This window comes from Hippoglossus stenolepis, chromosome 9 (genome assembly GCF_022539355.2).
Source record: "Hippoglossus stenolepis isolate QCI-W04-F060 chromosome 9, HSTE1.2, whole genome shotgun sequence".
NCBI lineage: Eukaryota > Metazoa > Chordata > Actinopteri > Pleuronectiformes > Pleuronectidae > Hippoglossus > Hippoglossus stenolepis.
In genome coordinates, this window is record NC_061491.1 from 5,536,769 (window position 1) to 5,558,985 (window position 22,217).

The window sequence follows — 22,217 nt, forward strand, 5'->3', positions numbered from 1 at the left end:
GCTATTTAGTACTTTTTTTTTTTTTTCAAAATCAACCTGCCAATTAACAAACTAGTAATTTAAAATTGTCAGACCCTTAAGACTAGATGGACAAAATTGATTAAATTAAAGGAGGACTTTGTCAAACTTTGAGGGGTAGAAAAATCCCAAATCTGACCAATAAAAAAAAATGGGGCATCTAGGGCAAAGTTAAAGGGCTTTGATTATTTTTGAACTGTTGGGGGGGCTAATCAAGTCATTCCACCATACCCATGTCAAGACCCATAAAATATCAACTTCTCCAACAGACAGGATGTGTGTGCAAAGTATGTTTAGGCCTTAAAATGGGAACAATAGACTCCTCAGTCCATCCGTCGGATATGCCATAAATATAAGATGTATGCCTAGTATGAATTCAGGAAGGAATGTTTTAGCAAAAGCCAACAATTATATTAAACATTTTTATCCAAACCGGGCATCTTTCTTTGTCCGTGAAGAGACATTTCCCAGCAATGGCTAACGTTTAAGTCTAAACCAGAATATTCCCATTGTTTACTCCAAAACCACAAAACACATGATTACTTTGTTTATGTATGGACATGTCTGGCATCCTTATTCTCCAATTATCCTCAAAGCGTTTCTTTTTGGTTCTGTTTAATTTTATTGTGTCTGAGGCTGCTCAGTGATTAACTTTAATTGTTTGTCAAAAATTGTCTAACGTCCTGAACCAGATGATTTACTGATTGGTTGTACCCACACACACCAGCAGCCATATAAATACAAGGCTAAGCAGAAATGAGCATTGATTTTATTATTGCTTTTGGTAAAGTTGTTGCATTTTAGAATTGGTCTGCTGTGTCCTGCAGGGATACGAGGATACTCATCCTATCAAGGTAGGTCTGGTATTTTTTGTATTTAACTTTATATTATGTATTTAAGTGGTTTGAATATTTCACCTGTTTTAATGTAAATTAACATGTTAAACTTTTCTAGAAGTTAGGGTCTGTATCTTAGAACATGAAAGAATTGGTCTGTATTTATACAGCCCTTTTCTGGTCTTGATGACCTCTTAAAGAGCTTCACTATATAGATTTTCACCCATTCACACACATTCACACAGTTATGTGCAGCACTGATCAAAAATAACTCACACACTGCCGGTCACTGACAACCCATTTACCTCCTAAAGCAAACAGCCGCAATAAAATTACAACCAAGTTGATTTGCATCAGAATGTATACTTTGTATGAAAAAGAATAATGACCTACAGCTGTCAGGTAGCTGTGGGAGGGTAAAAATTACAATATTTATATATGTATATAGTAGCATTGAAATGCTGTTTCTCTCTGATCCCGGGTGTAAACATAAGTAGACATATAAATACTCAACATAAAAGTAACACAATGCAAGCTCTGAAGCAAAATATTAGTATTTAAGCAGCATATAAATACACAACATCAAGAACGCAGTAAAAAAGGCATAGGGTTGATAGGATATGAACTGCAGTGTAAGATGTAGTGCACACAAGAATACAGTGAAAAATAGATACTATTGTGCAGATAATGTACAGTTGTGATGAGTAACGTTCAACAGGATGAGTGAAATAGCATTTACAGTCAAATAACAGCAGATGTATTGACTACAAAAAGTGACTGGTGCATATTGGCATTGAAAAAGAGTCCAGGTGGGTTTCAGTAACAGTTCTTGTTTAAGGGTTGAGGGGTTTAGGTTTAGGGGTTTTTAGTTGAAATGACTTAGTAAAACTCTTATGGTGTATTTGTTTCAGCAAATATAGGAAACATGGCAATGACGATTCTTCGGGTGTTACTTTGTGCTGTCTTCATGGTGACTGCAGTCATGTCCAAGCCAGTGAGTATAGTGCTGCTATTCTGTCATTACATTTATACCCCTGTAAAGCAATGTAAGACGACTTATCTTGTTCCCCATGCTGAAACAGGTTAATCTAAGTGAGGGTGGAGGCTCATCCAAGTCCTCAGAGTCCAATGAATCCAATGAATCAGTAGAAACTGCCACTCATGTAGAGCCTTCACAGGATCCCCTGCAAACAGCGTTTACAGAGACAGACATTCCCCCTGCTGGAGAGGAGACTGACCCTGCAGGCACCGCAGGCCTTCTTCCCTCTGCAGACTCAGGAGCTTCTCCAGCCACGCTCGACACTTCAGCGCTGCCCTCAGAGGACCCACAAACCTTCACTGATGCCTCGCAGCTCGTGCCAGGTGATCCTTCACAAGCTGCTCATGGCACTGACATTCCTCCTGATCCTGCACAAGACACTGTGCATGCCACAGAGGTCTCACCACAACCAGAGATCACAGCGACTGGTATATTCATGGGTATTTGTGGCACAACTGAACCAGAAGTCATCTCCGCAACCACAGCATACCAAGGATTCCCCCAGGGTGCCACTCCACCCTTTCCTCCACACATCAATCCAACAAATTCACCATCATCGACAACCCCTTCCCTGCTGGTCCCTGTGAGTGTTGCCATGACTGCTGGTACTGTTTGCTTCACTTTACAGTTCCGTGAGCCGGATCCACCCAGAGGAGACAGCATTTGATACTGGAAACTGATCAATTTTAGTCGTAGTTCAAATTGGGGTAACTGGTTTGGCCCATGTTTGAAGTAGATTTGTAGTAGTGCTGCACTAGGCTGTAGTGATTTACTAATGCAATAACAAGTTTAATATCCAGACCATACTTGGCTTTTACTTTACATTTCCTTACTCAGTAATATTTTCAAAATGGGGCCAGTTTATTGTCTGCTATATAGACAATGAAAATGTATTGTTATGTCGATTTGTAGAATTGCCACCATAGCTAACTACACCATGTGATTACATGTTCTTATTTTGAATTAAGTTATTGATTCTGCAGATAACACACTACAATAATGCTCAAGTTTTTTTTATTTTATTCTACTGTTATTGTAAAGGTGGTTTACACCTTTGAGCTACACTGACAAACAGAATTGAATGATTGTCAGAGCAGTCATATCAAAAATTAAAGTTATGTATGTGTGTATATCATGTGAAGGAAATATTCAATAGGTACATGTATTGCAGTTGTATTTATGTCACGTGAATTTTTCAGAAGACATCTGACAAAACTTAAAATATACTTCTAATGTTATGTATATGACTGTCCCCTGTTTTGCTGGCCTCATAAAATGAGTTGTGGACCCAATCAGAAATTACCTGGTCTCTTTATTAAATATTTAGAATGAACTTACCGAACACACAAACCTAATTTATGACTAATCTTAACTAATGGTTCTGGTCTTGTGCTTTGAATATTGATGGTGGAACTTACTGTTATATTCACTTTATGTCTGGGAATGAGAATTGCTATTTGACAACACTTATAGCATCTAATTCTGCTCAAAGACGACACAGTGAATGAGATCCACACTTTAGTCAAAAGTAGAAACATTCTTTCTCTTTAATCCCTCTGACTCACATGCAGAAATCAACAAAATGTACAGGGGTGTAAATACTGTACTGTACTTTTACTCCACACAAATGCCCTGTGACTTGTTCCCTTTCACTCATTCCATTTAAAAATCCCTGTGTGTGGGTCTTACATTTAAAAATCCTCCACTGCCCTGTGCTGTGCTACAAACATGTCAGTGAAGTTAGTGTGAAGACTTACTACAGTGTCAATTGATGTTCTATTGGCATTTAAATAGGACTTCTGGGACGATCTCTGAACTTAACGGAAAAAAATTATAACTGGTCGGATACTGTTCAGTGATAAAATCATCACCAGTTCCTCACATGAAGTATTTTATCTGTTCATTTCTTTGTCATGGTGCCATGCTGTCACTCAGCTGAGATCTTTCTTTGTGACATGGAGAAGGTAGCAGGAGCTTCTCCGCTAAGTCTTGTTCACAGCCACACAGAAATCTCCGGAGCATTCAGGCGAGAGGTGGTGCAGCAGGCATAGGCAAGAAGTAACGTACTAATTCTGCTGTGGTGATCACATGCTTTCATCCTCAGATCACCCACTCAATGTGAATCCCCCAGGGGATCTCCTGCTATATTCTCACGTGGACTTACTCCGTCATTATCCAGAGTTTTTACTAAGGGGCTGGCAGGCGAAAGTCTGCAGGCTCTCACTCAGACATTTGCATTCTCACATACAGCCCCTCTGGAGAATGTCAGGAGACTCTATGGAGTTTAGTTCATGCCTGAAAACAGCTTTAATGTAAGATGATGTGAAAGTCTTAGACTGGCAACCTGTCCTAGGTCTACATTTTTTCCCCACCCAGTGCATGCTGGGATAGGTTCCTAGGGACGGAGAGGATAGGCCAATACAGATAATAAATAGATTTTTTTTGGTAATATATATATATATATATATATATATATATATATATATAAAATCACAGAATGTTGGCTCTGCCACCTGTTGCAATCAATACAATTTCAACAATGAAGGGGACCAGTCAAACTCATTTTGGTTGAACTGATAATGTGGCACGAGTTACTCAGGTTGATCTTGCTGCTCGGGCTCTGTGTCTGTGTCTGCCTCAGCCTCAGCCTCAGCCTCAGCCTCAACCTCCTGCTCTGGCTGTTGTTGTGGTGGTTGAAGCTGCTGGATGAGTCCTCCCTCCTGTGCCGTGTTGTAGGAGCCACAGCCGCTGCACTTCATACCCAGCACATGGAAAGGCACCGTGCAGTGAGCTTGGCAGTCGTTACATATAATCTGTAGAGAGGACAAAAAAAGGTAATGGATTACATGGAAAGATGTCCAGTTGGTTGATTACTCATTACATTCATTAGGGTCAGTTTTTAATTATGGTACAAACTGGATTGAATGAAACACAAACCATTGTGAAAAAACTCAAGATTACAATAAGATCAGTAATTCAACTCTTCTTTTAACTAAATTATAATATTATTATGGAATCTAAAAATATTTAGCGAGGTCTTACTTTGACAGTAGCACCCTGGTATTCAGTGGGCATCGGTGACTGAGCGATCTCTACGTCGATCTGTTCCCAGTGGTCCACCATGGCCCAGGCAGAGTGCATACACAGAGGGCAGCGATACGCTCTGAAACAAAGAAAAATGACATTTAGAGGAAGCTGTCCCTCAAAACCTTTACATAAACCTTTAGTAACCAGTTTACTCAGAGAAACCAGGTTAGTATGAAATATGTGAATGGATTTACATGCTCTGCAGTAAACTGATAACTGTACATTTGCATCTACGCTGTAACCTGGTCACCTAATTTACACACACTGATGCAGGACTCAATTTTTCTCGAATTGTTCATGTCATACAAACAAATACATAATTCACAACCTTTAACAAAACCATATTTTATTCAAATAAACATTTAACAGGAAAAATGATTTGTGAGACCTACCCTGTTCTGACCATGGCATCAAAGCAGGTCCTGCAGAGAATCCACAAACACATAAATTGTAACCTTTATGTCCTTCACATATCATAAAATGTTATTACTAAATTAAGTACTGGATATATGTAAGGATCATGTAGTTTGATAATTAAAATAAATCATTTGTCTACATCTTCAACATTTGAATGTTTTCCGGACTCCTCTCTTCCTCTTTGTAATCATGTGAATCATATTATTGTCTTGTTTATCAGATACTATTATTGCATGATAAAAAATTTTTTAATGGTATGTAGAGTAATCAGTCTGTATTGAGACAAAGCATTGAGTCGTACTTGTGTAACAGATGACCACATGGTAGAACTTGAGCTCCAATTCTGGACGTGTGAATATCCTGTAAAAAAAAAATAAAGTACAAAAGACAGATAATATAAAATTGTGGAGAAAGCAAAGGAATTAATAAAATGAATATAAATCCCACATCACTCTCTATACTCTCCCGTAATGTATTATATGTTTGGTTACCTCCATACACACTGGGCAGTTCTGCCTTGACACATTTTCAACACACTGAAACATAAAGTATAGTTAGAATTAAAGCATTGTGGACACTACAGAAACATATATATTGTGTGTCTGTGTTAGAGACAGGTGGACCCTGTGCCTGTTAAATAATTACCTTGTGGTTTCCCTGTAGATCGTGAGCTAAACACAGATTGCACTTGTCACAATGGAAATATTTCTCCCTGGGGCCAATCCTGTAGGAGCCAAAACAGAGTGCCACTGATACAGGACTCACCTCATGCATGAATAACATGTGAAGGGATTGTTAGAGCATGACAGACAAACTCCAAGTTAAAGGTTATTTCAGTACATGAAAACAAAAAAAACGTAAGAAGCAAAGTATTTGTTTTCCTTGGCACAAGTCATAGTAAATAATCTGGAATTACTATTCAGCTGACTTAAAAACACTGAAATCTAATATCAGGTTAGTAAAAACAAATATCATAACGTTATGATTTTGAATTTGAATAGAATTTCAATTAGATGTGTTGAAAAAAAATGACAAAAGGATTTTCCCCTTGAGACATTTTTGTTTTCCAAATATCCTCAGTTACATTGTTACACTACTATTGTTGTTGCTCACCTGCATATTCCACAAGGTTGACAGTGGTACTGCTTCTTATCCTTGTCGAATAAGTGGCAAATATCACAGTAATACTCCCCGAACTGCACGTGACACTGCTGGCAAGTCTGCTGCGCCTAAAGGAGGGATAGCTAAAACATTTTAGCTTCTTTTACCATTAGCATTTTCTCTTGAGGTCAACAAACACTCCATGCACAACAACAACTTTAAAAACCAAAAGGGAAATGGATCGCTGACAGGGGTTGTTCTCTGTTACCTGCTGCACAGTCAGACACTCTGAGCACTGCACCTCTCGGACTTTGAATCGATCCATCTGGTGGATCTCCTCTGCATCATGGCACAGCCGGCACACGTACAGTTTACCACAACACGGGGCCTGAGGTGCATAGACACGATATTACACAGGGCATGTGGCAGGTGAATGCTGAGTAAGTCCATCATGTTCCTAATATCCAAGGGACAGATCATATCTCAGTGTAGCCGCAAATATGAATTATCTCTGGCTGCTGCAACGCTAGAAGCTTATAGAGAAATCTAGTGAAAGATTTAGATTTACACTTTCCCAAATGTTAAAGTGGTGTTAGATACGTATGGCTGACATTTTGTGAGTCATAAGATAACTATAACGATAATCCAATACTGACTAAACTCCTAAACCCTGGTCGTTTATATTTTTATGCAGCTAACATGTCAGCAAACATAGTCCCATTTAAGAAACTAAGTCATGTGACATAACAGGAAGAGTTTCCTAACGTCAGTCTGCTACCAGAGTTATTCAGCAGCGCCTCTCATCGCAGCACAGTTTCACTTCAACACCTTTATGTCTCCACTGTGCATTTAAAGAAAACACATACATCAGGTTTCAGTTAACTCACTTTCAATAAGCAGCTGCGGACATAGTGCTCACACCCGGCGGCAGCCATGTTTCCTTGCAGGGATGTTTCTTCTTCTTCGCGCCCGATGCGAGGCTGCCGGCTTTTCTTCTTTGTCGACGTTTCACAGCGTAGACTGAGCAACACTGCCCTCCTGCGTTTGAGACCAGACCAGTCAACAAAGTGCATAGTGGATACGTGTTAAAATAAACAGGCAATAATGCCGAAACTCAGACTGAATGTATCCGTACATTTCTTAAAATGTTCAAATCTATTTGTGTTTGAGGCAAACCTTGTTGTACATAAATCATAAACTTTTAGAGGAATAGTGATATTCTTTCTCAGTGACAGGGACTTTTTCTCAGCCGATATCAATGAAACAGCCGAACCGATCTCACAATGAAAAATCACTCCAGTTACATAATTGAATAACAGTTAAATAACATTAGAAAAACAAGTTAACTTATAACTAATTATAACTGAATAAAGGAAGAGACAGACAGATGAATATACGAATAGATAGATAGATAGATAGATAGATAGATAGATAGATAGATAGATAGATAGATGGATTGATGGTGAATATCCCTTGTATATTTTCAGGTCTTCTGCACAATTTAAGTTACCATCTACCAGATGTTAGGGGTATCAAGTGTTTTGGCCTTGTAATTAATTATGCAGGCCGAACTTGAGGATACACTGATGCTAAAAGGTAAATCTAACTGGCAACTGACTTGTATTTATATTCAATTTATTGTTTATATATACTACTGCTACATGTAACGGCATGCGCGCCGCTGGTGTAGTGGTATCATGCAAGATTCCCATTCTTGCGACCCGGGTTCGATTCCCGGGCGGCGCACGTCTTTTGCTTCAGTGCTTAATGGTATAAAATCATATTAGACATAAATGGGACGTAAATGTTCATAAAAAGAATACGTATAATTCTTATGCTGCCCTCTACTCTAACCAACCGGGCCTCTCAGTGGTGTCCAGCTGTTTCCCGTTTTTGTACTTGGGTCAATAAAGCTGCGAGGAGAAAAAGGGCTGGTGTAAATATGACTAATATGATATTACTATTACTGATATTAACATGGCGCTCAGTAAGTCACAGTCTGCACAGATGCGGGCACATCTCTGTGTGTGGGAGAAGGAGCGCTTGGCTTTGGATTCATTTCAGCGCGCAGGTTGACGCTGCTGACGCCGCTCCTCCGCCATCTTCAACTTCCTATTGTTTGCATCAGACTGTCTGCGGTGTGTGTGTGGAGTGTGTGTGTGTGAGAGAGAGGATCAGCCGCCGATCTGCCATTTAATAGTTGATCAGCCTTCAGGTTCGCGGTCGATCGAGCACCGACACTTTGTATGTCATTGGACTAAAGACGCTCCGCACGCGACCTCCAAACCTTGATGATGGACGACGATCAACCCAGAACCTTGTGAGTAACGACGGCCCTGTCTATGTCCTGGAATGGCTAGGCTCCGTGTTAACTACGGCGCGTCGGTAATGTTTCCACGTTGTTGTTTCATTTAAAAACGGCAAATCCTTGACTTTTCGACTCGCGTGGGCATTATGTTGGCACCATCGTGTCGTTTCTTCCAAAACCACCGTTTGTATATGTAACAAAACGAGTCTAATTTACGACGTACACGTTGTTTGATTTAGCCGTATAAATAGACGGAACCGTAAGTGGTCTGAAAATGAAACGGAGGGGCTAGTTAATGCTAGCTATCGTTAGCTAAAGATGCGAACGCAGTTAGCCAGCCGCCTCCTCTGATATGGGCACGTTTTCGTGGAATTGTTGCTTCTTTTCTTAAAAGAAGTCGTGTTTTATTTACCAATGCACAAGCATTAGCCAGAACATCGTGAAAACGGGTTGCATAAAAAAATCTAAATTACAGCTAGCTGCCATCCCTCTTAGCATGAGGCCCGTTCGAACCGGCTAGCGTTACCTTTAGCTAGCCGGCAGACAAGCCACGTCAACGCTAGGAGAGACGGCACGGGAGAGCACCAGTAAAGGGGGGGACCACACTCGAGATGTCTGTGTACAATTCATACGATTACCAGAAGTATCGAGTCTATTTTTTTTTAATTTTAATGTCAAAATAATGAATTGTTATTGGTTGTAGCTAGCTCGGTTAACTAGCCTTTGTTTGCATGCTACTTCCTGTTTCCCTCATCGCTCTCCTTGTTTGCAGGTATGTGGGGAATCTGTCCAGGGATGTCACTGAGCCCCTCATCCTTCAGGTCTTCACACAGATAGGACCCTGCAAGAGCTGTAAAATGATAGTTGATGTGAGTGTTAGCCCCTCGACTGGTTTATACACATCTGGTGTGTTAGGAGGAGATCGTATTCCACTGTGGCCCTGAAAGATGGTGGTCCCTCAATCTGCATATGTGCTTGATATTGATTCTCCTCTCTCAGCCTGTTGTATCAGGCCTCACACATCAAAATACAGTAGGTGACTGATGTCATGAGTGATAAAATCACAAACATAGCTGTGCACTTAATATCAGTGTTGTTTTCCGATTGACAGACAGCGGGAAATGATCCGTACTGCTTTGTGGAGTTCTATGACCACAGGCATGCTGCTGCCTCATTGGCAGCCATGAATGGAAGGAAAATAATGGGTAAGGTAAGCTATCGTATCTACAGGGTGAGTGGGGATGGGAGGGCTTCGGGTGTGGTAATTTAGGTTGTGTGTCTCTTGTCTAAAGGTGATCGGTCAATACAAGCATTCATATTCCATTACAGAGATAAGCTCTTCCAACTGGCAAGGGGACGCTGCTGCAGCCAGTGTTCAAATCAGATCTTGAACACTGCCAGAAAATGACCTCAACTTATAATTTTGGCTCCATCATTTTAAACAAATAGTCTTGAAATACATGAACCTGTGATGTTAGGTCTGTAAGAACTGAGACTTGAGATTTAGGCTTGAGAAGAAGTAAGTGGTGGCATTGATCAAGCCAGTGCTGCACTTTCAAGAAAATGTCCAAGGCCATGTGAAAAACACAGAACAGTTTATCTGGAACTCCAACAAAAACCATTAACATTTAAAAGACCACAGGGCCTTATAAAATAATATTTAAGGTATACTGGGTGGGGTTATAATGAGTTGAGCTTCTGTACTCAGTGCTAGGACATAAACTGGAAAGCCCTAATGAATATGATGCTGAACTGAGTAACTACTCTTATGTGAGGTGCTCTGCAAATGAGTTTTGTAACTTCCAGTAATATCTGTATGAAATAGTTTGACTCACACATGGTAGACTAGTTGCAAAGATAATTGAGGTCTCACGATTTGATACGAGATAAACGTTCTTGTTCAATGCTGCTCGACATACACAGGATACAAGTGAGGGGAAAAGGACAGTTTCACAGGAAATAAGTAGCACATCTGAAGCCATTATAGTGGAGATGACCATGTTTTTCTGTAAGTGACGTAAACATACCCCACCTGGCCTGTTTTTTCTGTCCCTCTCCACAGGAGGTCAAAGTAAACTGGGCCACGACGCCAACCAGCCAGAAAAAAGATACAAGTAGTAAGTACAACTGCTTGTCACTGGAGATAAACACTTGATTGGCAATTTGTTAGATACACCTAGTTAAAACTAACACAGTCTAATATATTATTCTGGCAGTAAACCTGTTTTAACAAAAATTAAGATTAATATCTTAATGGTGAATTTACTGAAGGACTGTTGTCCTAGTCTGAATTAGTTTAACCAAGATCAACCTACTAATAAACTGCCAAATGAATGTATATTTTAACATGAGTATTGTGGAAATGTCTGATTCATAAATAGAAATCACAGGCAAATATTTACGCTGCACATATGCTTACATATATTCTTATGTAGGTGGTTTACCAGGATGATGCTGCTTTTATTTTTCCCCAATTAACAATCTTATTAAAATGGACTGACCCAGGTAGAACATCAGTCAGTGAAAAGGTATTTGTTGTAACACATGCTACTTCTCTGCTGTTTTTCCCCCTATAGATCACTTTCATGTCTTCGTTGGAGACCTCAGCCCAGAAATAACTACAGAAGACGTCAAAGCTGCCTTCGGTCCATTTGGCAGGATATCGTAAGTATAGTGCTAAAATGTACTGACTAAGTTTCAGTGCTGCATCTATTTGTTGATTTACATAAACTCTATACGAGGTAATTTAAGCCTAGATTTCCACTGAAAGTGGCTAAGCTAGCGGAGGTGGCCCCACAATGGTGTGTCCGAGGGTCTGTGAATCCACCTTGTGGGAAGATCTCAGACGACATTTAGGCTAAAAGCTCCGTGTAAATGACCTCATTTCGAGTCGAATATCCATGTCTGGGCTTGCGGACACTTGGCTGACCCCACACGAGCAGTATGGAGTCTTGATGTGTTTTTTTCTGTTTTATCACGTCTGAAGTATAAGTCGCCATTGACTTCAATTGTATTGGATTCGGCTGCATGCAACAAAGTTTACCCCTTAAACTCCAGAAATGTTTTGTGGACTCAAACAGTTCATCCACCACTCCATCGGCATAGTGGTGAGTAGATGATAAGTGCACTTTAATTTTTCGGTGAACTATCCCTTTAAGCTGCTTTCAAACAGGCACTGAACCCCGCTGTTCCTCCGTATTTTTCTTCGGAGGAGGTGCATGTGTGAACGCAAATGTCTGAGTGAGACACTACATTGTGCATGCGTAAAGGCAAACTGCGGGTGGACTCCATAGCCAATTCTCTGGATTTTACCCACAGGTCATGTCTGAAAACTGCTTAAGAAAATTAAATCGGGGATAGACGATAGAAACTGCGACTTTGCTTTGATATCAGGCAGTAATGTTTTTCACATTCCTGCCTCATATCAATGAAACATACAAAATACAAGGAACCATGTGCACATGCAGTACATTTATATAAGGCCCTGCACTGCTCCAGATTTCTTTTGTTTCAATTAAGGATGAAACATTGAATCAATTAGGTAGTTGCCAGCAAATAACTGCAATTGATTTAGACATTGATGTTTTTTAATTTTCATTGTTTAAACAAGTCTCAACAATCACACAGATTCTATTTTTCCAAATGTGGATGTTTACGTGTCTTCTATGTTGCTGACTTGAATGTTTTGCGGTTTTGTTTGAACAAAATAGACAATTTGAACATGTTGACCCAGTGTTTGGGAAACTGTAGGGAGTTCTTTTTCATTATTCAGAAATGCTATCAACCAAGCAATGAATGGAGGTAAATAATAGGTAGATAAAAAGTTATTTCATTATTTACTTGCAGACTTAATTAAAGACACTATCTCCTTTCAGTGGAGCCTTCATGTTGTGCTACATGTGATGTAACCGTGTTGTCGGGTTTGTCCACAGAGACGCTCGTGTTGTGAAAGATATGGCTACAGGGAAATCTAGGGGCTATGGCTTTGTGTCTTTCTTCAACAAATGGGTGAGTAGACATCAATTGGTCAGTACTGCTGTTTATGGGGGGGTCTTAAAGCGTTATTATTTCTGCAAAACATGCTCCAAGGACCAGAAGCATTCTGCCTTGTTATATAAAACAAAATAAGACGTTTTACATCGGTTACTTATTTATTTGGGTTCTGTGCTTTTATATTTTACATAACTAGACTCCAGCTTGATGCACCAACCAAATGCTTTCTTTGTTCCAGGATGCAGAAAATGCCATTCAGCAGATGGGGGGACAGTGGTTAGGAGGAAGACAGATTCGAACTAACTGGGCCACAAGAAAGCCCCCTGCCCCAAAGACCACTTATGAAAGTGCGTTGTTATAAATGTGAAGTTTTTGCTTGCCTAGGATGTTGGATCATATGTTAATAGCGAATTTGTCTTTTGTGTTTTCCTCCCAGGTAATTCCAAGCACCTATCATTTGATGAAGTAGTGAGTCAGTCAAGTCCCAGTAACTGCACCGTGTACTGTGGTGGAGTCAGCGCCGGACTGACGGGTGAGGAGGAGTACGAGTATTGTTGCTACCAACACAATTATAATAACCCTGACCAGATAACTGAGGAAAGCACTTCATTAACCCATTAAGACCCAAGGCGAAAGAGTAAAAACTGTTTTCTAAAAAAGTTAAAAAAAATCCAAGCATTGTTTAATAACAAACCCCTAAAAGCTGAGGATCTTCTGAAGAGCTGACAGAATTGCCAGCACTTAAATAAAGTAAATTTGTCTGAGGCAGATAAAGACATGAAAAAAAAAAAAAAATGTAACCGCTTAAACATTTGGATTTCATTGTAAATCATTGCCTTCCTGTAAACTGCTTAAACATTTAAAAACAGTAAACTGTCAGAGATCTTCCTCCTTCTCAAACACGTCTCTTGCCAACTGAGCCTTGGCCAGCATGTCAACAGGAATCTTCAACCTTGTAATTTCATCAATGAAACTGTCACTGTAATCTGCTACAATATGGCTCCCCTCGCTTTGATCGTCAGCCATCGTCTGAAACACTACTTAAAAAATCTTTTGCAGGCTACGACCTCTACAAAATAGGTCTGGGTGGGGGCTACCACCGAGTTGTCAATGGGGATAGTAAGGTCATGGGTGGGAGAGCCCTTCCCATTTCACCTTTCCCACTAGTATTAAAGCAAATCACGATGTATTTCATCAGCCAGTTGTCTTGAGAACGATGGCATTGTGAGATGTTTCGTCTCATCCAGCTCTAAAGGGTGAAGCACGCATTTGTCTTAATCGGTTAAAGGGTGAGGCTGGTGTTATTTTATGTGATTATTTTATACCATCATCATTCAACATTAAGGCCAAAACTAACAGCAAACATGTCAAGTATAATCTGTGTATAGCTACAGTTTAATCTTCTCTGCATAGGACTCTTTTTTTTTTTTATTTGACTTTTTTTCAGAAACTACTACAAAGACTTAAAAGAGCCCTTATTTATAAACCATGAACTTATGGTTTATAAACCATAAGTTGATAGCATCTATCAACTGGTGCTCAGTACCTGCATAAACTAACAAAACTTTTTTAATTATTAGTATTCTAAAGGCATAATATAACTAGTTATATAGAACTAAATAAACAAACGTTTAACTATTAAACACTAAAGAAAACAGTAAATAGCTTCAGCAGTTGCCTCACTCAATGCTAGTATTCTGATATCTTATTCAGCTTATTAATAGGTTTCATTTATTTAAATTTCATTTATTGAGTTCTTAAAAAGCATAAAGTGTCATTTTTATAATGGTGCAAGTCCCTGCATAATTAAGGCCACGTGTTTTACTCTGGGAGATTATTCAAAAGCTTGGGGGTGTTATCAGCAGATCCAAGACGCCATGTTTCTCATCAGCTCTTATAGTTTGATATCTTATGCTCCTCTTCTGCTTTTCTTTCAGAACAACTGATGAGACAGACTTTCTCCGCCTTTGGACAAATCATGGAAATCAGAGTTTTTCCAGATAAAGGTTATTCATTTGTGAGGTATGTGGGGAATTCAGATTAACTTTGCTTTTTCCTTTCCCCCCCTTTTTCATCAAGGTCAGTGAATGATACACTGGTTATTGATCTGATGACTTCATTCTAAATAAATTGTTGTAAACACAGGGGATCTGGATTTTAAATAACCCTAACAATGAAACATCTTTTTAGTGATGTGAGCAGCATGGGTTATATCCACAAGCAGGATTTTGGCTGTCAGTTTTCTGTTTTTATTACTGATTAAGTGTTGACACATGGTTTTATCTCACATGTGACCAGTTAGATCCTTGCAGTGCAGATGTAATAGGACAGCCTTTCTCACAGTTTGCTGACAGATCTCCAGCAGTGGTGTTCACCATCGCTGAGTAAATGAGGTACAGTGCTTACTTATTCCCTCTCTACCTCTATTTTTGTCCAGGTTTAACTCCCATGAGTCAGCAGCCCATGCCATTGTGTCAGTGAATGGCTCTTCAATAGAGGGCCACATAGTTAAATGCTACTGGGGTAAAGAGACCCCGGACATGCTGAACCCGATGCAGCAGATGCCCGTGCCCCAGGTAAGGACAGCAAAGATCCCTCCTCTTCCTGTAAAGCTGGCTTAGCAGATGTCAGTCTGTGCACATTCATGTGTTTTGGGGGCGTAGATTTAACGACATGGACGATGGGAGGGTTTGGATTTATCGGTTGCAGTTTCTCAAAATTTTGCCTGTTCTTGCCAACTTTTCCAGGATTAGCAATCCTAGCTTTGAATTACATCAGTCAGTTTGTGCTGCAGTGTCATGAGTGTGTACAACTTCAACATCAGGAGTTTTAGGTTGTCCTGGCTTTAGTGGTGTTTTTAAAAGTCCATCTTTGCATCACATGCTAACCTTTTTGCCTCCTTGAAGCACACATAAACCATACTTGTACTATGTCCTACAGCAAAACAAGATGGGCTTCGCGGCAGCCCAGCCCTATGGCCAGTGGGGCCAGTGGTATGGCAACGGGCCCCAGATTAGCCAGTACGTCCCCAACGGGTGGCAGGTGCCAACCTACGGCGTCTACAGCCAGGCTTGGAACCAGCAGGGCTTCAAGTAAGTAGCACGGTGTGCACAGGGCTCCCCTTCACCGCCTCCTCCTGCAGCACCAGAGTTCCCCTTCAACATCGGAGCAGCGAGAGCCAGCTCTGGCCACAGGAGGGAGCCATGACCTCCCTCCCCCAACCCCACTTCCCGCCCATCTGCCCTCACCAGCCCCTCATCTCTCTTATCATGACAAGATTAAGAAATGAACACACACACACATTCACACAGAACTATCTCAACTTCAGTTTTGTTGTTACCCGTGTTTCAGTGTGTCAGTACAGTTCAATGTGACAAACATATCTTAACAACAGAAGGGTTTTGTTCCAAAATATTTTTGTCTTGAATTTTCAAACATACTTTAAAAACTGTCAGATATCCCAAACACAAATGTAAGACTGCCTTAAAGTAGGTAAAATCTTTTTTATACATTTCAAGACATTTAAAAGTAACAGAAATATGAAAAATGCTTAAAGCTCAGAACAAAGTTTCACTTTGATCATTGATGAAGAATGCAAATCCCCTTTTTGTAAGATTGCCCACTGTGTGTAAGAACTGTGTTCTTTAAGGCTGTTCATTTGTTTTGTATGTCTAAATTCATGTCAGCTTTTTACAGATTTTCTTTTGATTCTTTGATTTATTTTTACATTTGCCTGTGAATTTGATCTGTACATGATTATCAGTGGGACATGTTAAATATAATTTGTAGATTATCAAATTTTGTTTTTGTTTAGACAGCCGATGTGCAGTGATGCTTTGTACACCAAAGAAAAATAAAAGAGAGGCCATTATGGTGTTGACAGTCTAACATTCTTGGCGAGCAGGTGTATGAATAGGCTCTGTACAGAGGTGTGAGGTAGATTAACGTAGTGTGATTTTCGATGCAGTAGGAGTAAATGCACAATTCCTGAGACAGAGGGCCGGCCTCTCTCGACTTGAAGCTAAGACCTTATCTTTTAATGGCTGTCATTCTCCACACTGAACTTAGAATTCAGTTGATTTACACGAATGATGAAATACTTAAAATACGTCACGTGAATCAAGTGAGAATTTAAGTTTGTGGTCAAATGTCCAAGTGTTGCGAGAAAAATGAAGATAATCTACATGGTTGTAAGACAGTGCGACTACAGCAGTTGGGTGGGGGAAGGAAGGAATATTTAGCTTGCTGCGCTTGGCCTGTATGCTCTTTGTCTGCTTTGTCTACCCATGTTTAATCAAACAACACTTACCTTTGGCCCTTCCAAAGCGCCCTCCACTTTCTGATTTTGTTTTGTTTCCTTTTAATTTTTTTGCTAGCTTGAATTTTGCCCAGCCTGCCTCACCCTCACAACCTCTGATAACTCTTGTTTGCCGCCTTGTCCTCATTCTAGCCTGTCCAGATTCTAGTAGCTCTAAAATATACCGTCCCTTTGGCTCCCTTTCGCCTTGTCTCTTCTAACCTGCTGGCATTTTGTCTTTCTGTCTCTCTCTCTCTCTCTTTACCTCATTTTTTTCGCAGTCACTTACCGGCCAGTGCTGGGTGGACTGGCATGGGCGCCATCAGTAACGGTGGGGTAATGGAACCTACACAGGGATTGAATGGGAGTATGCTAGCCAACCAGCCCGGTATGGGAGCCGCAGGATACCCCACACACTGATAAGTGGGCAGGGTGGGAGAATTGTCAACCATCAGCCTCTTATTGGCTGTACGGTGCCCCACGGGGCTGTGTAACACCGCCTCCATTTGTGGCAGGACTAGGACTTTTACTGGGATGTGGAACCTAATGGGAAGGTTGACGTCTGAAGGAGATGTAAATGGGAATTCATTGGGGGGTTGGAGTAACGGGAGCCAGGGAGGAGCTATTTGACCCACACCGGTCTTTACACCCTTTGTGGAAGGCAAGACTGGCCAAGAACCAGGGCTCTTACCATTTTTAAGTTAACTGTAAATGAGTATAAAACTGTAAAGGAGAAACTTTTGGATTTTTGTTTCTGGGTTTTACAAATTGCTTCCATTTTCACACATTTCCTCTCAGACAGCCACAGAGAGGTTTGTCCTTTTTTTAAAGAAACTGTTCAATTCTGAGTTGTGCTAAGTTATGAACCTTAGTTATTATTTGAGGAATGGAAATCAGTTTAATTTGTTCTCATTTTCTCTTGGATTAAAATCAAGTGCAGGGATTGTTGCCACTGCTGTTTCTCTGTAAGGGCAGATATATATTGCACAGTTTTTTCCTCTCTTGTACATGGACAAATTTGACTACCAAGAGTTTTCTTTTTGCATTCCATTTCTCCATATCTTTCAGACAGCCTCAAAGCATTTTGCCACTTGTAAATAACCATTCATACATTCATTCATTTGAAACAGTGTAAGTAAAATGCTACTGTTAACTGTGGGTGCTTGCTTTTCTCTTTTGTTTTGATAACTCGACAGTTAACTCAACATTGTGCGTAGCAGAGTGGCACTATGAAACGTGACACTGGCACAGTGCAACACACACACGATTCTTCCATGCAGGGATAACACGGCATTGCCATTCAGTGCACACTTAAATTCAAATGTTAAAAGGTGAACATGTTTGACACTTCTGATGTTTTTTAAATATCTATTGAAACGCCAGTATTTTATATCAAAAATCTGAGTGGATTCAACCTTTACACCTGCTCTTTTTGCCAGAGAAATGGGGAGGCCATTGTAACTGTTGCCTTATAGAGCTGGTTTCTTTTAGCTGACAAGACCCTCTTTTTAATTAGGCAGTGCCTACAGACATGTTCAGACCCTTTTGTTTAGAAAGGTGTTAGCCCTGAGAACTGATGACTCTGCTACTGTAATCAATGTTTTCTTGCTTTGTCCAATTAAAATGCTCATGCACATAAACTGCACTGTGTTAGTTGCTTTTTTCTCATGGACACATGGTTTCCTAGGAAACATTAATAGAGATTTAATTCAGAAATGCTTTGTTTGTAGTTTAGTGCAAGAACTGCACACAATTGTAAAAGACTATACTGCACAATTAACCCTTAATCAGTATCAATGTGTAACTGAACATTATTTTCTATATGCGGTGTAGGTCTGCAGAAATTATAAATCCATTATAATAAGTAAAAGTACTGAAAAGATTAAGATTACTCATGTTAAAGCCCAGTTACCGCTCTTTGCCTTCATCCTTTAGTTATACTGTGTACATACTGTATACATTTTGTCAATGTCCACCTGAGGTACTCAGGTATTTTTGGTCTTAGAACATTTAAGACCCACTCTTTGGTCAGGTACAGCTTCATCATTTTAACCTGAGGGTCCACTACATAAGGTTTACAAGCTGTAATGTTCAAAACACATTATTTGTCTCACAATTCACTGCCCTGTTGCCTGTTTTCACTGTCTGAAGCGCTCCGTTTTAGCTCTTGGCCCGCCTCCCATGACACTCCTCGGCAGGGTCACTCTTTTGTGATTGGTCAAACGCTTAAAGCGTGGGTTGGAAATGTCAGGCTCCCTGATCAGCTGTAATTATGGCTGTGGCCGCAAAAAAAGAGGACAAATAACTGGTGAGATTTAATTTTTACAGTTGTGTAATCTCTCGACAGTAAAGGTTTTCTACTTAAAATTGTTTTAAATGGGCTCTGACTTGGTGACATTTAAACGCAGTGTTTGAGGTGCAGTGGTTTTTGTGAGAGAAGCTAACTGCTGTGGAATTTGGGCTTTTTAATTTAGCTAAACTTAAACTTCACAAAAATCTGAAACAAAGTAGTAAAGTAAAGGTGAAAACCCAAAAGCTTAATATGGGCACTGTAATGCATGACGGTGGGATACAGCATCAGTACATTCAGGTATGTATGTCATGTGATTCAACACCTTTATACAAAGACAAATAGAACTATATTATTAGCTTGCCCCTGATGTGTTTTTGTTCTCTAAAAAGTGAGTGATTACATCGCCTTGGCCATGTTAACATTTCATTTTATACAAGAGAAACTTTGGCATATCACAGCAGGAATATGGTTTCTATGAATAATATTCATGATGGCTGAATTCCACTCAGTGGAGGTTGTAGTTTTGTCCATGCTGCCTCACTGAAACATGTTTTGCTGTGTATTTTTAAATAACAAACCCAAGTAAACTGTATACAGCCAGATCTTTAGAATCTAGACTAAGTTTCTATCACATTAGAAAATGTATACTAAAGTATATAGTAAAAAGGCCCCATGCTAAAGAAAATCTTAAAGCTTAATTCACAGGGAAATGCCCACAGCCCATCTTTAAAATCTGTGCCTCAAAACAAGTTGTCAGGACTTCTGGAACTTAGTGATGTAAACAAATCTGTTTTCACTGCACCCATCGTCCATCGCTCATTAAGTGTTGTTTCAACTTTAACAACACAACACCAAGCATCACTACATCACTAAGCAGATGTTACCACGCCAATATTGCAGTCTGCTCAAGGATAGAACTATTCAAGACGGGATTTGAATTTGACAGTCTGTTTAGCTCATTTCAGCACTGATTGTAAATTCAAATTTGAATTTACCTGTGAGTTTCACCAAGATACAGGCTACAACTTGTCACCTGTGGTTGGCCTGGCCAATCAGACCAGAGGCTCAGAGACGGACACAAAGTGCCCAGTTGACAGAGCGACAGAGACAAGTGTGAGTGTGATGTAGTTATACTGAGATGATTTATGTGACTTAAAACCACAAATATAGCTTCCTATGGATATTTGACCTTTAAAAAAAAAATAGAAAGTGTAAAATATGTGACCTTTAAATGGTGCAGTCAAGTGAATCTTTACATTGTCACTGTTCTCAGCCCCTGAAGCTCTATAATGGACACAGCTTGGACTCTAGTCTCAGAAACAGTAAACCTATAACTGGTGCCTCCAGTTTGGGGCTCAGACTCGTGCAGGAGAAGCGTCAGCTGCAGGTTCATCTCCAGCTCTTCACTCTGGAGAAGATGGACATGCATTTCACAGAGAAATGGGTCCCCACAATCTCTGTGATGGTTTTTAATTCTCTTTCAAAAAATTAATTCAGCAGAGCGTGAGTTCAGGCAGGTCACAAAGTCAAGCTCAGCCCCAATCCAGTACATCAGCTGACAACAGCAGCTCTCTGTACCAGCCCACATCAGCTGACAGCTCAGCTGGTCCCATCCTATGCTTTCAATTAGTAAAGCTTCTTCTTCTTTGCTCGCTTTATTGGTGGGTGGCAACCAACATCAAGGTGCATTACTGCCATCTGTGTCCTCTTCTTCTTGCTCTTCCTCAAACTTCCAATTTGTAAAGCTCATATTGCTCGCTCTATTTGAGCTGCTTTAGCGGCCTTCTCTTCCTGCTTCACTTCACAGCCCGCCTCCACTCCAGCACCTCAATCTAACCTAATGTCGTGTGTTGTCATTTATGCTGCTCTGTCCTGTGCCGGTCTTTTAGCTGCTGCTCTCCCTGCCTCAGTGTCCACGAAGGCTAGTGGAAGGGTAGCGAGGTGTGCTCTCCCCACCTTATAGGCTTTCAAGGTATGCACGTGGAATTACAGGGAGCTCTCATAGAGCCATACTGCCAAATATATCTTATTACAATTATTCAAGTCAAAGTAATTTTGACCAAACTGGTCCTGACTGAACTAAACTTATTTGAAGTGTAGTCCAATGGGTCACGAGATATTGTACATTACAAATGAGGACTATACAGTATGCAAAGCATCCCTTGTGGCCTGCAAGAGGAACATAGCCTATAAAACCCTGAAGATAGTTTTAATATAAACTTTGATCTCTGCTTTGAATCAACACCTGAGTTATGTATTTCCTGCTTTTTGTCCTTCCCAGATTGACTTCTTCTCCATCTTTTGTGACTCACAGCAGATCAGATCTCACAATGTAGTTGTCCATTTTTGCACTAGATGGCGCTCTCAGTCCATAGGACCGGCTGACTTTGCTGTTATTTAGCACAGTGTCACCCAAACCATCAGTCAGCCTGTCACCATGTTAAATGCCTGTCTGTCACATTTAGGTGTGTGTGTGTGTGTGTGTGTGTGTGTGTGTGTGTGGAAGAGAGAGAGAGCAGACAGTAGTGTGATTGTGTGAGGGATTTAATTCACAAACATAAATAGAACTTTTATTATCTGTGTTCTTATCAGTCTGAATCATTTGTCCTTGGTTACCTTTTACCTATTGTATATCAAACGCTGAATTTATGTGTGTGTGTGTTTGTGTGTGCGTGCCAGCTCTCCTCAGTCAGAGTTATTGTGTCTCAGACAGCCGTGCAGTCTGACTGGCTGGAATAACAGGCAGCAAGAGCTGACAGGCTGATAAATGGTTTGTCTTTTCGCAGCTGCTCAGCCAGGACCCGACTGGGCTTTAATGGTTGGAGAGT

General features: G+C 40.3%; 3 protein-coding genes and 1 non-coding gene across 4 annotated transcripts; 3 read left to right on the forward strand and 1 right to left on the reverse strand.

The window, feature by feature from the left end:
- Positions 1-791: 791 nt before the first annotated feature.
- LOC118115510 (mucin-2-like) lies at positions 792-3,209 on the forward strand. The gene is made up of 3 exons (XM_035166705.2): positions 792-872; positions 1,766-1,848; positions 1,937-3,209. Exons 2-3 carry the CDS (start codon positions 1,780-1,782, stop codon positions 2,558-2,560), a joined length of 693 nt encoding a protein of 230 aa, XP_035022596.2. The 5' UTR covers positions 792-872; positions 1,766-1,779; the 3' UTR covers positions 2,561-3,209.
- Positions 3,210-3,415: 206 nt separating this feature from the next.
- On the reverse strand, positions 3,416-7,497 carry rchy1 (ring finger and CHY zinc finger domain containing 1). Its single transcript, XM_035166704.2, has 9 exons — positions 7,386-7,497; positions 6,767-6,886; positions 6,511-6,626; positions 6,043-6,121; positions 5,889-5,933; positions 5,699-5,757; positions 5,373-5,402; positions 4,936-5,056; positions 3,416-4,706 (listed from the first exon to the last, which is right to left on the reverse strand). Exons 1-9 carry the CDS (start codon positions 7,431-7,433, stop codon positions 4,485-4,487), a joined length of 840 nt encoding a protein of 279 aa, XP_035022595.1. The 5' UTR covers positions 7,434-7,497; the 3' UTR covers positions 3,416-4,484.
- A 676-nt stretch (positions 7,498-8,173) lies between these two features.
- Positions 8,174-8,244, forward strand: trnag-ccc. The gene has a single exon. It is a non-coding gene; the product is annotated as a tRNA-Gly (tRNA).
- Positions 8,245-8,560: 316 nt separating this feature from the next.
- LOC118114965 (cytotoxic granule associated RNA binding protein TIA1) lies at positions 8,561-18,736 on the forward strand. Its single transcript, XM_035165770.1, has 12 exons — positions 8,561-8,818; positions 9,579-9,675; positions 9,918-10,016; positions 10,869-10,923; positions 11,383-11,470; positions 12,739-12,814; positions 13,038-13,146; positions 13,236-13,331; positions 14,737-14,821; positions 15,237-15,375; positions 15,740-15,891; positions 17,378-18,736. The coding sequence occupies exons 1-12, from the start codon at positions 8,790-8,792 to the stop codon at positions 17,514-17,516; spliced, it is 1,164 nt and encodes a 387-aa protein (XP_035021661.1). The 5' UTR covers positions 8,561-8,789; the 3' UTR covers positions 17,517-18,736.
- Positions 18,737-22,217: the final 3,481 nt, after the last annotated feature.